The sequence below is a fragment of the Carettochelys insculpta genome, chromosome 17, assembly GCF_033958435.1.
Source record: "Carettochelys insculpta isolate YL-2023 chromosome 17, ASM3395843v1, whole genome shotgun sequence".
Lineage (NCBI taxonomy): Eukaryota > Metazoa > Chordata > Testudines > Carettochelyidae > Carettochelys > Carettochelys insculpta.
This window is the reverse complement of record NC_134153.1, coordinates 986,840-1,000,726: the sequence shown is the minus strand read 5'-3', so window position 1 is coordinate 1,000,726 and position 13,887 is coordinate 986,840. Positions and strand designations below refer to the sequence as shown.

The 13,887-nt window shown below is 59.1% G+C and overlaps 1 protein-coding gene across 2 annotated transcripts in view; it reads left to right on the top strand.

Moving 5' to 3' along the window:
- The window catches only part of SLC12A5 (solute carrier family 12 member 5), a 77,884-nt gene that overhangs the window by 43,291 nt on the left and 20,706 nt on the right, over nucleotides 1-13,887 (top strand). For both annotated transcript variants that reach the window (XM_075011343.1, XM_075011342.1), the window contains exons 12-18: nucleotides 2,344-2,462; nucleotides 2,996-3,094; nucleotides 3,500-3,619; nucleotides 4,272-4,376; nucleotides 4,722-4,890; nucleotides 6,657-6,852; nucleotides 7,909-8,078. In XM_075011343.1, the coding sequence (XP_074867444.1) occupies nucleotides 2,344-2,462; nucleotides 2,996-3,094; nucleotides 3,500-3,619; nucleotides 4,272-4,376; nucleotides 4,722-4,890; nucleotides 6,657-6,852; nucleotides 7,909-8,078 (978 nt within the window). The remainder of the gene's footprint in view (nucleotides 1-2,343; nucleotides 2,463-2,995; nucleotides 3,095-3,499; nucleotides 3,620-4,271; nucleotides 4,377-4,721; nucleotides 4,891-6,656; nucleotides 6,853-7,908; nucleotides 8,079-13,887) is intronic.

Sequence of the window (13,887 nt, the reverse complement as noted above, 5' to 3'; positions counted from 1 at the left end):
CAGCCTTCACGGCTGAGGAGGTTAGGGAAATTCCCAAATCTGAGCCGTCCTTTATAGGTGACAAATCTGAGGATCTGTCCCAGATTGAAATGTCATTAGAGGAGGTTTTGGAACTAATTAATAAGCTAAACAGTCACAAGTCTCCAGGACCAGACGGTATTCACCCAAGGGTTCTGAAAGAGCTCAAATGTGAAATTGCGGAACTATTAACGGTGGTTTGTAACCCATCCTTTAAATCAGCTTCAGTACCCAATGATTGGAAGACGGCCAATATAACGCCAATATTTAAAAAGGGCTCTAGAGGAGACCCTGGCAATTACAGACTGGTTACTCTAATGTCAGTACTGGGCAAATTAGTAGAAACAATAGTAAAAGAGTAAAATTGTCAGACACGTAGAGGAACATGATTTGTTGAGCAAAAGTCAACATGGTTTCTGTAAAGGGAAGTCGTGTCTTACTAATCTATTAGAGCTCTTTGAAGGGGTTAACAAGCATGCGGACGGGGGATCCAGTAGACATAATATACTTAGATTTCCAGAAAGCCTTTGACATGGTCCCTCACCAAAGGCTCTTATGTAAATTAGGTGGTCATGGGATAGGAGGAAAGATCCTTTCATAGATTGGGAACTGGTTAAAAGACGGAAACAAAGGGTAGGAATAAATGGTGAATTTTCACAATGGAAGGGGGTAACTAGTGACATTCCCCAAGGGTCAGTCCTGGGACCGATCTTGTTCAACTTATCCGTCAATGATCTAGAGAAAGGGGTAAGCAGTGAGGTGGCAAAGTTTGCAGATGACACCAAACTGTTCAGGATAGTCAAAACCAAAGCAGACTGTGAAGAACTTCAAAAAGATCTCAGCAAACTGAGTGATTGGGCAGCAAAATGGTAAATGAAATTTAATGTGGGTAAGCGTAAGGTGATGCACATTGGGAAAAATAACCCCAATTATACATACAATATGATGGGGTCAAATTTAGCCGCAACAGATCAGGAAAGGGATCTTGGAATTATAGTGGATAATTATCTGAAAACATCCACGCAGTGTGCAGCGGCAGTCAGTAAAGCAAATAGGATGTTAGGAATAATTAAAAAAGGGATAGAAAATAAGACGAAGAATATCTTACTTCCCCTGTATAAAACTATGGTACGCCCACATCTTGAGTACTGTGTGCAGATGTGGTCTCCTCACCTCAAAAAAGATATATTGACACTAGAAAAGGTTCAGAAAAGTGCAACTAAAATGATTAAGGGTTTGGAACGGGTCCCATATGAGGAGAGGCCAGAGAGACCGGGACTTTTCAGTCTAGAAAAGAGGAGAGTGAGGGGCGATATGATAGAGGTATATAAAATCATGAATGGTGTGGAGAAAGTGAACACAGAAAAGTTATTTACTTGTTCCCATAATACAAGAACTAGAGGACATCAAATGAAATTGATGGGTAGCAGGTTCAAAACTAATAAAAGAAAGTTTTTCTTCACACAGCGCACAGTCAACCTGTGGAACTCCTTGCCAGAGGAGGCTGTGAAGGCCAGGACTCTAACAGGGTTTAAAAAAGAGCTCGATAAATGTTTGGCGGTTAGGTCCATAGATGACTATTAGCAAGGGGTAAGGTACGGTGCCTTTTGTCGAAGGCGGGAGATGGATGGCAGGAGACAAATCGCTTGATCATTGTCTTTGGTTCACCTCCTCTGGGGCACCTGGCATTGGCTACTGTCAGCAGACAGGATACGGGGCTGGATGGACCTTTGGTCTGACCCAGTGTGGCCGTTCTTATGTTCTTATGCACTGTGACCCCCAGCTCCGCCTCAGTCCCCATCCCCTGCACAGAGTGACACCCCGGCTGCGCCTTGGTCCCCATCCCCCGCACACTGCAACCCCCCCAGCTCCACCTCAGCCACTATCCCCCATGCATTGAGACCCCCCCCCAGCTCTGCCTCAGCCCCCATCCCCCACGCACTGTGACCCCCGGCTTCGCCTTGGCCCCCATCCCTCTGCGTTTGTCGCCCTGTCCTCCCACACGCTGTTTCTTGTCTGTCCCTGAGCAGCGCAGGCAGCTCACACTATGGCAGAGCCTGCACGCTCCCAAGGCAGCAGTTCAGCCTCGTCAGGCCCAGTGCCCGGGGGGGTGTGCCAGCCCTGTCTCCTGCCTGTCCCTGGAGCTGAGCCTGGAGCCCTGTGGGGGCAGATGGGCAGCTCTGACTCCCTGGCTGTGGGGCTGATGCCACCATCACACCCCCCCGCGCCGGCTGCGAGGGTGCCCACCCCATGCCAGGGCCTGGGCATCCCAGCGGGCGTCGTCCCCTGGCACCCTGACACTTGTCTCTTCTGCTGTCTGCCCAGGTCTTCGGCCACGGCAAAGCCAACGGGGAGCCCACCTGGGCGCTGCTCCTCACCGCCTGCATCTGTGAGATTGGGATCCTCATCGCCTCCCTGGACGAGGTTGCCCCCATCCTCTCCATGTAGGCAGCACGCTCTGGCCGGGCCCCCACCCCCAGGCCAGGCTGGCCGTGCCCCGCTGGGCTGGGCTGGGCTGCACCTGGGGGCGTGGGGCTGGAGATGAGGTGCTTGCTCCATGGGCAGCCCAGGAGAGGCGGGGGACGTGGGCAGTGTGGAGGAGGCCACGGGGTGCCGTGAATTTCTGCTGTGGGTATTGCAGGGGGAAGGGGCCCTCGTGGATGCAGGCTCACCCACTGCTCAGGGCCCTCTGGCCTAGCGGGAGGGACCCAGGGACCGGCTGGTTATGGGGACAAGAGGTGAGAAGACTGGCTGGCCCAGCTGAAGGGAGGTTCCCTATGCAGGTGCCAGGGAGCTGTGCCCACTCCCTGCGTGGGCGGCACGGCCCCCATCCCTGCACTGTCCTGCCAGCTGCCCTGGCACCGGCTGGGCTCCCAAGGGTGCCTGGGAGAGGCAGAGTGAGGGCGAGCAGTACCTGCCTGCCCTGCCACTGGCCCAGGCCTGCACAGCTCAGGCGCGCTCGGGTTCTCTGCCGCAGGTTCTTCCTGATGTGCTACATGTTCGTCAACTTGGCGTGTGCGGTGCAGACGCTGCTGAGGACACCCAACTGGCGGCCCCGGTTCCGCTACTACCACTGGTGGGTATCAGCCTGGGAGGGCCCTGGGCTGGGGCGCTGGGCTTCCTGGCAGGCGCCAGCCTCGAGGTCAGGGCTGGGCAGTGGTGCCTGGGTCAGGGGAGTGGTACCCCGAGTGACGGGGTGGCATGGCAGCCTGTTTCCCATATGTGCAGGGGAGGCTGTGAGCTCTGGCTCCCTGGTGGCCGGCCAGAGGGAAGGGTAACCGGGTTCTGCACAGACAGAAGCGGAGGGGAGCAATGCTGGGGCTGGTCTCACTAGGCAGGGCACTGGCTGCCCTGTGCCCTGGCACTAAACTGCCAACCAGAGCAGTGTCCGTCCCCAAAGGCCCCGATGGGCCTGCTGGTGGGCTGTGGTGCAGGGGAGGCGGGTGCTGGGGCAGGGCTGAGAGCTCTGTGCCTCCCCCAGGACTCTGTCCTTCCTGGGCATGAGCCTCTGCCTGGCGCTGATGTTTATCTGCTCCTGGTACTACGCACTCGTGGCCATGCTGATCGCCGGCCTCATCTACAAGTACATCGAATACAGGGGGTGAGTTTGTGCGCACCAGGGACAGGGCGCTGCTCACAGGCTGAGGCAGGCGCTGTGACGGAGGCTGGGGGAGGCTTGGTAGGGCTTCCCTGGCACACCCCGTCCGACCGTGCAGCGGAGAGACAAACCCAGCACCCACCGAGCTCCTTCCTGCTGGGGAACAGTGGGCTCCAGGGCTGCAGCAGAGCTGTGCTGTTGGGCGCTGCCCTGGGCACCCTGAGCCCTGCGCTGCCTTCGCCTGCCCGGCCCTCTGCCAGTCCCCCCCACCCGTCGGCCTGCGACGGAGCTCCCCCTGTGCACTGGGGCACCACAGGCCAGGGCTTGGCCCAGCTCTTTCAGGCACTTGGATTGCCTGCACTTTGGCCAATCTGCAGCCACCAGCTCCATGCAGCCCCGTTCTTCCCCCTGCGCCCTGGGGGTGTCTCTCTCCAGACTCCCTACTCCCAGCAAGAGGGCGTCTGAGCCTCACTCTGCTCGGCCTTCCCTGGGGTCCCTCTGGCTCCCTGCTGTAAGGCCGGCACCCTGTCTGGGGCCCAGGGAAGTGCCCTGGCCCTGCTGCCTCAGAGCCTCCTGGGACAGGAAGGTAGCAACAGCCAGTGCTTGCCCTGCATGGCTTGCCTGGCCCAGGCTGAGCTCCTGTCCCCCCCGGCAGAGCGGAGAAGGAGTGGGGTGATGGGATCCGTGGACTGTCTCTCAGCGCTGCACGCTACGCTCTGCTGCGGCTGGAGGAGGGGCCCCCACACACCAAGAACTGGAGGTGAGCGCGGCCAGGGGGCTGCAATGGGCCAGGGCAGCACGGCGAGCAGGAGAGAGCCCTGGGGTAGTGGTGGGTCCATCTGCCCGGCCCTGGGGGCTGGGGGAAGGCTCGTGGAGCAGAGGTTGGAGCTCTGGGGAGCAGGGGGGGATTAGGTGTGGAGGGAGCCCTGCAGGGGTGCAGAGCTGGCAGGCGGGGCTGGGTGCAGCTGGAAGGGGCGCCCCCAGGTGCCATGGCATTCCAGCACTGATGAGGCACAGCCGGGCTGGCAGGCGCTGATCTCCTGGGCGAGGGGTGCTGGGGGGGAGGGGAGCGGCTGGGGTTTCACCCCTGGTGTCCCTTCCCCAGGCCTCAGCTGCTGGTCCTGGTGCGAGTGGATCAGGAGCAGAACGTGGTGCACCCGCAGCTCCTGTCGCTCACCTCGCAGCTGAAGGCCGGCAAGGGGCTGACGATCGTGGGCTCCGTGCTGGAAGGGACCTTCCTGGACAATCACCTGCAAGCCCAGCGAGCCGAGGAGGTGAGGGCAGCGCCAACAGCAACAGCCCTGCCCTGGGGCCGCTCTCGCCCAAGGGCCCACAGCCACACAGGAGCCCCAGGCCATGGCCAGAACATCTGCTGTGCTGGCAGACGCCTCCCTGGTCGGGGAGCACCGCTGACTCCCCCGGGGCTTGCAGGGCCCCTCCCTGCACCCGCGCCTGCCCCAGGCCAGCCTGCCCGTGCCCGTGCCCGTGCCCATGCCTGGCACTTCTCTGGGGCTTGCCGGCTGCCATGGGCTGCAGCTGTCTCATGGGGCGGCCCCACATGCCTGGCAGAGCACGACCCAGCACCCAGTCCACGGGAGGGACAGCTGAGACTGGAGACGAGGGCAGAGGGTGGGGCGCAGGCGAGAGCCCTGGCTTATCTCACAGGCTTGGAGACACACCGCCAATGGGGAGGTGGGTGAGCTGCAGAGTCGGGGGGGTGTGCATGGGCGGGGCAGGGAGCTAGGGAGTGAAGGGCGCACGCACACGGGGTCAGGGGGAGAGCGGCTGGGGGCTAAACACAGGGCAAGGGAAATGGGCCCGTGTCAATGGTGGGAAGAAGGGCTGCTCTGTGCCCCGCTCATTGCACTGCTAGGGGACTCTGCTCTCTCCAGGCACCTCCTGCCCTCGCAGCCCCTCACCAGCCACCTCCTGCCCTGACACCCCCTCACCGGGCACCTCCTGCCCTGACACCCCCTTGCCGGGAACCTCCTTGCCCTGACACCCCCTCACCGGGCACCTCCTGCTCTGGCAGCCCCTCGCCGGGCACCTCCTGTCCTGGCACCACCTCACCAGGCACCTCCTTCCCTGACACCCCCTCGCCGGGCACCTCCTGCCCTGGCACCACCTCACCGGGCACCTCCTTCCCTGACAGCCCCTCGCCAGGCACCTCCTGCCCTGGCACCCCCTTGCCGGGAACCTCCTGCCCTGGCACCATCTCGCTGGGCACCTCCTTCCCTGACAACCCCTCACCAGGCACCTCCTGCCCTGGCAGCCCCTCGCCGGGCACCTCCTGCCCTGGCCCCCCTCGCCGGGCACCTCCTGCCCTGGCACCCCCTCGCCGGGCACCTCCTGCCCTGGCACCATCTCGCTGGGCACCTCCTTCCCTGACAGCCCCTCACCAGGCACCTCCTGCCCTGGCAGCCCCTCGCCGGGCACCTCCTGCCCTGACAGCCCCTCACCGGGCACCTCCTGCCCTGGCACCCCCTCGCCAGCCACCACCTGCCCTGATATCCTTCCTGCTGGGCAGCCCCCTCACTGGCAGACCCATGCATGGCTGGGCTTCCCCCTAATAGGATTAGGAGCTTGTAACCAAACAATTTCTCCTCTTAGCGACATGTTGTAATTTTTGTGAGTAAATAATTCTACCTCCTGCCCTCCCTGCCCGTCAGGCCCTGGCACAGGGACGCCCCTCAGCACTGCACGCAGAGCAAGGGCAGCCCACGCTCGCTCAGCAGGCTGCCTGGCAGTGCCAAGGCAGCGCCCCAGGCTCCTGGCTGACAGGGGCTGCAGGCTTTTGGCACATGTCCCCTGCCCAGCACGCTGCCCTCCCCTTGTCTGCTGCGAGAGAGTCCTCACACAGCTCCATTGAGCACGGGCTGGTTGTGACTCAAGCTATCTCCCCGCTGGCTGCGCCTAGCGCAGGACATGGGCCCGGGACCCCGCGGGAGGTTGCGGGTGCAGCTGTTGGAGGCCTGGGGCTGTGCCAGGCGGGAGAGGCTCCAGGCTCCTCTCTGACAGCCTCCGTCTCTCCCGGGGCCAGTCTCTGCGTCGCCTGATGGAAGCCGAGAAGGTGAAAGGCTTCTGCCAAGTGGTGATCTCGTCCAACCTGCGGGACGGCATGTCCCACCTCATCCAGTCCAGCGGCCTCGGCGGGCTGCAGCACAACACCGTGCTGGTGGGCTGGCCACGCAACTGGCGGCAGAAGGAGGATCACCAGACTTGGAGGAACTTCATTGGTATGAGCCAGGCTGGCAGCGGCAGCAGCTGTGAGCGGGAGGCACAGCCACCGCCTGGCGGGCACAGGGCGGGTCCGGAGCTTGGGGAGCTGGGAGAGGGCGAGTCAGCAGCACCTAGCAGGGCTGAACCGCCCTTAGCTCCAGGGCTGCGGGTCGAGAGGGAGGCGGAGTGGGGTTAGGGCAGCACTGAGCAGCCCACTGTGGAGGTGCTCTGGTGGGGGAGGCCCTGCCTAGCCGCCCCCGGAGCTGGTCTGAGAGGGGGAGGCCCTGCCTAGCCGCCCCCGGAGCTGGTCTGAGTCGGGGAGGCCCTGCCTAGCCGCCCCCGGAGCTGGTCTGAGAGGGGGAGGCCCTGCCTAGCCGCCCCCGGAGCTGGTCTGAGCGGGGGAGGCCCTGCCTAGCCGCCCCCGGAGCTGGTCTGAGCGGGGGAGGCCCTGCCTAGCCGCCCCCGGAGCTGGTCTGAGCGGGGGGAGGCCCTGCCTAGCCGTCCCCGGAGCTGGTCTGAGCGGGGGAGGCCCTGCCTAGCCGCCCCCGGAGCTGGTCTGAGCGGGGGAGGCCCTGCCTAGCCGCCCCCGGAGCTGGTCTGAGCGGGGGAGGCCCTGCCTAGCCGCCCCCGGAGCTGGTCTGAGCGGGGGGAGGCCCTGCCTAGCCGCCCCCGGAGCTGGTCTGAGCGGGGGAGGCCCTGCCTAGCCGCCCCCGGAGCTGGTCTGAGCGGGGGGAGGCCCTGCCTAGCCGCCCCCGGAGCTGGTCTGAGCGGGGGAGGCCCTGCCTAGCCGTCCCCGGAGCTGGTCTGAGCGGGGGAGGCCCTGCCTAGCCGCCCCCGGAGCTGGTCTGAGCGGGGGAGGCCCTGCCTAGCCGCCCCCGGAGCTGGTCTGAGTGGGGGAGGCCCTGCCTAGCCGCCCCCGGAGCTGGTCTGAGCGGGGGAGGCCCTGCCATGCTCTCCGGCGTGTGCTGCGCGGGGCCCACGTGGGGGCCGCTTGCCGGGGGGGCAGCACCGGCGGGTGAGCAGCCCCTGGTCTCTGCACTGCCCCTGCCCTGAGCCGCAGCCCTTCCTCGCAGAGCTTGTGCGGGAGACCACAGCCGCCCACCTGGCCCTGCTGGTCACCAAGAACGTGGCCATGTTCCCGGGCAGCCAGGAGCGCTTCTCCGAGGGCCACATCGACGTCTGGTGGGTCGTGCATGACGGCGGGATGCTGATGCTGCTGCCCTTCCTGCTGCGGCACCACAAGGTACTAGAGGGTAGGTGGGGGAGGGGGCTGGGCTGGGATCAGAGGGCCAGTCCGGCGCTGGGGGGCCGGGCCCAGAGGGAGCGTTTTCCCCCTTTGACCTGCCAGCCAGGCTGGGATCGGGCAGAGGCTGCCCAGGGTGGTTCACAGGGGCTGTGCTGTGCCGTGGCCCATCTCCTGGCAGCACCCGGGGTCGTGCTGTTCCACATGGGCCAGCCGCTAGCCCCAGCCCTCCTGTCTGACACTGGGAGCTGGGCCGGGGGGCCCAGCAGAGACTTCCAGCCCCGTGAGGGTCCAGGCGTCCCAGCCCCTGCGCCCCAGGCCCAAGTGCCTCCTGCAGTGAGGAGTGCGTCCTGGCTCTGGGTGTCTGTGCGTGCCAGGCACAGGGACATGGGGGTCAAGGGCAGCAGAGTGTCTCTGGGTGGCCAGTGGGGGCCTGGCTGCGAGGGGTCACTGAGAGCCCAGCTCTAGCCCAGCTTCCTTCCCCTCTCAACTGCAGCCCATGCTGGGTGCTGCCCTGAGCTGGGGTGGGAAGAACCCCGACAGCACGGTGTGCCTGACCCATGGCAATGCACAGGGCGTGGCCTGGCACAGGTCAGGGTACAGGAGCACCCCACTGATGTGCTGTGCCAGGTGCCAGGGCAGAGCCTCCTGCGAAGCACCAGGAGCTCAAAGAGCCCCGGAGGTGATCAGGCAGATTGGGCCTGGCCCTGGACCCCAAGGCATGCCCTGAGCTGCTTGGTCAGGGTCCCATTACACCTCCCACTGGTGCTGGGAGAGAGGGGGACGTGCTGATTCCCAGCCAGGCTGGACTCCACGTTTCCCCATGTGCCCCAGAGCAGACCTGATGTGGAAGTCAGTCCTTGGTCTGTAAGGCCCTTGCTGGGAACCCCACTCTGCTGCCAATGGCCAGCGGCAGTGCAGCAGTCCCAGTTTCTACCTCAGTGGGCAGTAAGCACTGTGGGGTAGGGAACTCACCACCCCCACATGACACTACGTCCTGGGGTCACCTTGCTGTGGGGCCTCACAGTGTGGGCAGTCAACCTCTGAGGACCTTCCTCCAGGAGGGTCTCTCTCCAACCTGCCTTACGCTTTCCAGGACCTCTTCCCACCCACTGACAGGGATCCCAGGGCTGTAAAACTCCAGCCTGTCCATGGTTAGTGGCAGTCTTGGTGGGGTGCATGGGACCCCCTATGTCCTGAGCATCTGAACTAGGCACAACCACTTCCAACTGCATTTTGAGGAGCTGTTGGCGGCCTGCTCATCCACAGAGGTTGTATTCCTTTGTTACTCGCACAAAATCCTCTGCCATTCACACACGTAGGGGCACCTACACCACACCCTCTGCTAGGGGGCTCAGGCTCAGCTCTCTCACGAGAGGAACACTCCCCAACATCCCTGAGGCTCCGGCGTAACCATACGTGCTGCAGGTTTGTGGGGTCCTCTACCATTAGGGGACTTCACCTCTGTCTACAAAGGCTCACCAGCAGACAGGGCACCCATGCTACGCACACAACGCTCACCAGTCCCGAGAAGACTGATGGCTACAGGACTGTGGGATCAGGCCGAGGGGAAGGAGAGAATTTCCAGGCTCTCGGTAGGGTAATTGGGACAGAGATCATAGAATCATAGAACACTAGGGCTACGTCTACACGTGCACCCAACTTCGAAATAGCTTATTTCGATGTTGCGACATCGAAATAGTCTATTTCGATGAATAACGTCTACACGTCCTCCAGGGCTGGCAACGTCGATGTTCAACTTCGACGTTGCTCAGCCCAACATCGAAATAGGCACAGCGAGGGAACGTCTACACGGCAAAGTAGCACACATCGAAATAAGGGAGCCAGGCACAGCTGCAGACAGGGTCACGGGGCGGACTCAACAGCAAGCCGCTCCCTTAAAGGGCCCCTCCCAGACACACTTTCATTAAACAGTGCAAGATACACAGAGCCAACAACTAGTTGCAGACCCTGTATATGCAGCACGGACCCCCAGCTGCAGCAGCAGCAGCCAGAAGCCCTGGGCTAAGGGCTGCTGCCCACGGTGACCACAGAGCCCCGCAAGGGCTGGAGAGAGAGTATCTCTCAACCCCCCAGCTGATGGCCGCCATGGAGGACCCCGCTATTTCGATGTTGCGGGATGCGGATCGTCTACACGTCCCTACTTCGATGTTGAACGTCGAAGTAGGGCGCTATTCCCATCCGCTCATGGGGTTAGCGACTTCGACGTCTCGCCGCCTAACGTCGATTTCAACTTCGAAATAGCGCCCGACGCGTGTAGCCGCGACGGGCGCTATTTCGAAGTTAGAGCCGCTACTTCGAAGTAGCGTGCACGTGTAGACGCAGCCTAGGACCGGAAGGGGCCTCGAGAGGCCATCGAGTCCAGTCCCCTGCCCCAATGGCAGGACCAACCACTATCTACACCATCCCTGATAGACATCTATCTAATCTGTTCTTAAATGTCTCCAGCGAGGGAGATTCCACAACCTCCCTTGGCAACTTATTCCAGTACTTGACCACCCTGACAGTTAGGAACTTTTTCCTAATGTCCAACCTAAACTTCCCTTGCTGCAGTTTAAGTCCATTGCCTCTTGTTCTCTCCTCAGAGGCCAAGAAGAACAAGTTTTCTCCCTCCTCCTTATGACACCCTTTAAGATATCTGAAAACCGCTATCATGTCCCCCCTCAATCTTCTTTTTTCCAAGCTAAACAAGCCCAATTCTTTCAGCCTTTCTTCATAAGTCATGTTCTCCAGACCTTTTATCATTCTAGTTGCTCTTCTCTGGACCTTCTCTAATTTCTCCACATCTTTCTTGAATTGGGATGCCCAGAACTGGACACAATATTCTAGCTGAGGTCTAACCAGCGCAGAGTAGAGCGGTAGAATGATTTCTCGTGTCTTGTTCACAACACACCTGCTAATGCATCCCAGAATCATGTTTGCTTTTTTTGCAACAGCATCACACTGTTGACTCATATTTAACTTGTGATCTACTAGAACCCCTAGATCCCTTTCTGCTGTACTCCTTCCTAGACAGTCTTTTCCCATTCTGTATGTGTGAATGAGATGAGGTCAGGCAGCTCAAAGACTTTAACTTTGGGCTCCAGTTTCTAAAATGAAGCTTGAGTTGCACTTAGCTCTACCTCAGCCAGTTATTTTATTAACATTTTACTAATCAGCTCTAGGGCACAGTACCAGCGCTATGTAACCACCCAGACCCATCCACCGCACTGAATTACCACCCAGTCCCAACACGCGGTACCAGTGCTACATAACCACCCAGACCCACCCTCCGCACTGAATTACCAACCTGTCCTAACATGCGGTACCAGCTCTACATAACCACCCAGACTCACCCTCTGCACTGAATTACCAACCTGTCCTAACACACGGTACCAGCGCTACATAACCACCCAGACCCACCCTCCGCACTGAATTACCAACCTGTCCTAACACACGGTACCAGTGCTACATAACCACCCAGACCCACCCTCTGCACTGAATTACCAACGTCTCCTAACACACGGTACCAGTGCTACATAACCACCCAGACCCACCCTCCGCACTGAATTACCAACCTGTCCTAACACACGGTACCAGTGCTACATAACCACCCAGACCCACCCTCTGCACTGAATTACCAACGTCTCCTAACACACGGTACCAGTGCTACATAACCACCCAGACCCACCCTCTGCACTGAATTACCAACCTGTCCTAACACACGGTACCAGCGCTACATAACCACCCAGACCCACCCTCTGCACTGAATTACCAACCTCTCCTAACACACGGTACCAGCGCTACATAACCACCCAGACCCACCCTCTGCACTGAATTACCAACCTGTCCTAACACACGGTACCAGCGGTACATAACCACCCAGACCCACCCTCTGCACTGAATTACCAACCTGTCCTAACACACGGTACCAGCGCTACATAACCACCCAGACCCACCCTCTGCACTGAATTACCAACCTCTCCTAACACACGGTACCAGTGCTACATAACCACCCAGACCCACCCTCCGCACTGAATTACCAACCTGTCCTAACATATGGTACCAGTTACTACCCAGTCCTAACGTATGGTACCACTGCTGTATTACCTAACAGACCCACTCCCTGCACTGAGTTATGAACCAGTCAGAATTCATGGTATCAGCACTATATACCCCCCAGAGCCACCCCCTGCACTGACAGTGCTAACCAATCCTAACACACGGTACCAGCGTTGTTTAATCGCCCAGATTCTTCCCCTGCACTGAGTCACTAACCATGGAATCCTTGAATCATAGAATCACAGCGCTAGGAGGGGCCTCAGGAGGTCATCTAGTCCAGCCCCCTGCTTCAAGCGGGATCAACCCCATCTTAGTCCTCCAGCCAGGACCTTTGCAGACAGGACTTAAAAACCTTGAGGGATGGAGAATCCTCCACCTCCCTAGGCAACGCTTTCCAACGCTTCACCACCCTCCTGGTGAAGTATTTTTTTTCTAATATCCAACCTACAGCTCTCCCTCTGTTACTTCAGACCATTGCTCCTTGTTCTGCTATCGGTCACCACCGAGAACAGCATCTCTCCATCCTCTTTAGAGCCCCCCCTTCAGGAAGTTGAAGGCTGCCATTAAATCACCCCTTCGTCATCTCTTCTGTAAACTAAACAAGACCAAATCCCTCAGCCTCCCCTCATAGGTCTTGTGCTCCAGCCCCTGCATCATTTTTGTTGCCCTCCACTGAACCTGCTCCAGCAAATCCACATCCTTTTTATACTGGGGGGCCCAAAACTGGACACAATGTTCCAGATGTGGCCTCACCAGTGCCAAACAGAGGGGAACAACCACTTCTCTTGATCTGCTTGCAGTGCTGCTCCTAATGCTCCCTCGTATGCCGTTAGCCTTCTTGGCTATAAGGGCCCACTGCTCACTCATATCCAGCCTCTCATCCACCATAACCCCTAGGTCCCTTTCCACCAGTCAGTCCCCAGCCTATTACGATTTTTGGGATTCTTCCACCCCAAGTGCAGGAATCGACACTTTTTCTCGTTGAACCGCATCAGATTTCTTTTGGCCCAATCCTCTAATTTATCCAGGTCACTCTGGATCCTCTCTCTACCCTCCAACGTATCTGCCTCTCCCCCTTGCTTAGTGACATCTAAAAACTTGTTGAGGGTACAATCCAGCCCCTCATCCTGTTCATTAATAAAGATGTTGAACAACACTTGCCCCAGAACCGAGCCTTGCGGCACTCCGCTTGAAACTGAGCACCATCCAGATACTGAGCCATTGACCACTACCCGTTGGGCCCAACCGTCAAGCCAGCTTTCTATCCATCATATAGTCCATGGATCCAATCCATACCTCGTCAACTTAGGGGCAAAAAGGTTGTGGGAAACGTTATCAAAAACTTTGCTGAAGTCAAGGTATGTCACATTCAGTGACTTCCCCATGTTCACAGAGCTTGTTACCTCATCATTGAAGTTAGTCAGATTGGTCAGTCAGGACTTGCCCTTGGTGAATCCATGTTGACTACTCTTGATCACTTTCCCCTCTTTTAAGTGCTCCAAAATGGATTCCTTGAGGATCCGCTCCATGATTTTCCAAGCAGTTGTAGTAAGGCTGAGGGTTCTACAGTTCCCTGGATTGTCCTTCTTTCCTTTTGTAGAAATGGCACTACTTTTGCCTTTTTCCAGTCATCTGGGATCTCCCCTGATCTTCAGGAGTCTTCAGAGATAATGACCAAAGGCTCAGCAATGACATCTGCCAATTCCCTCAGTACCCTTGGGTGCATTAAATCCAGACCCATGGATTT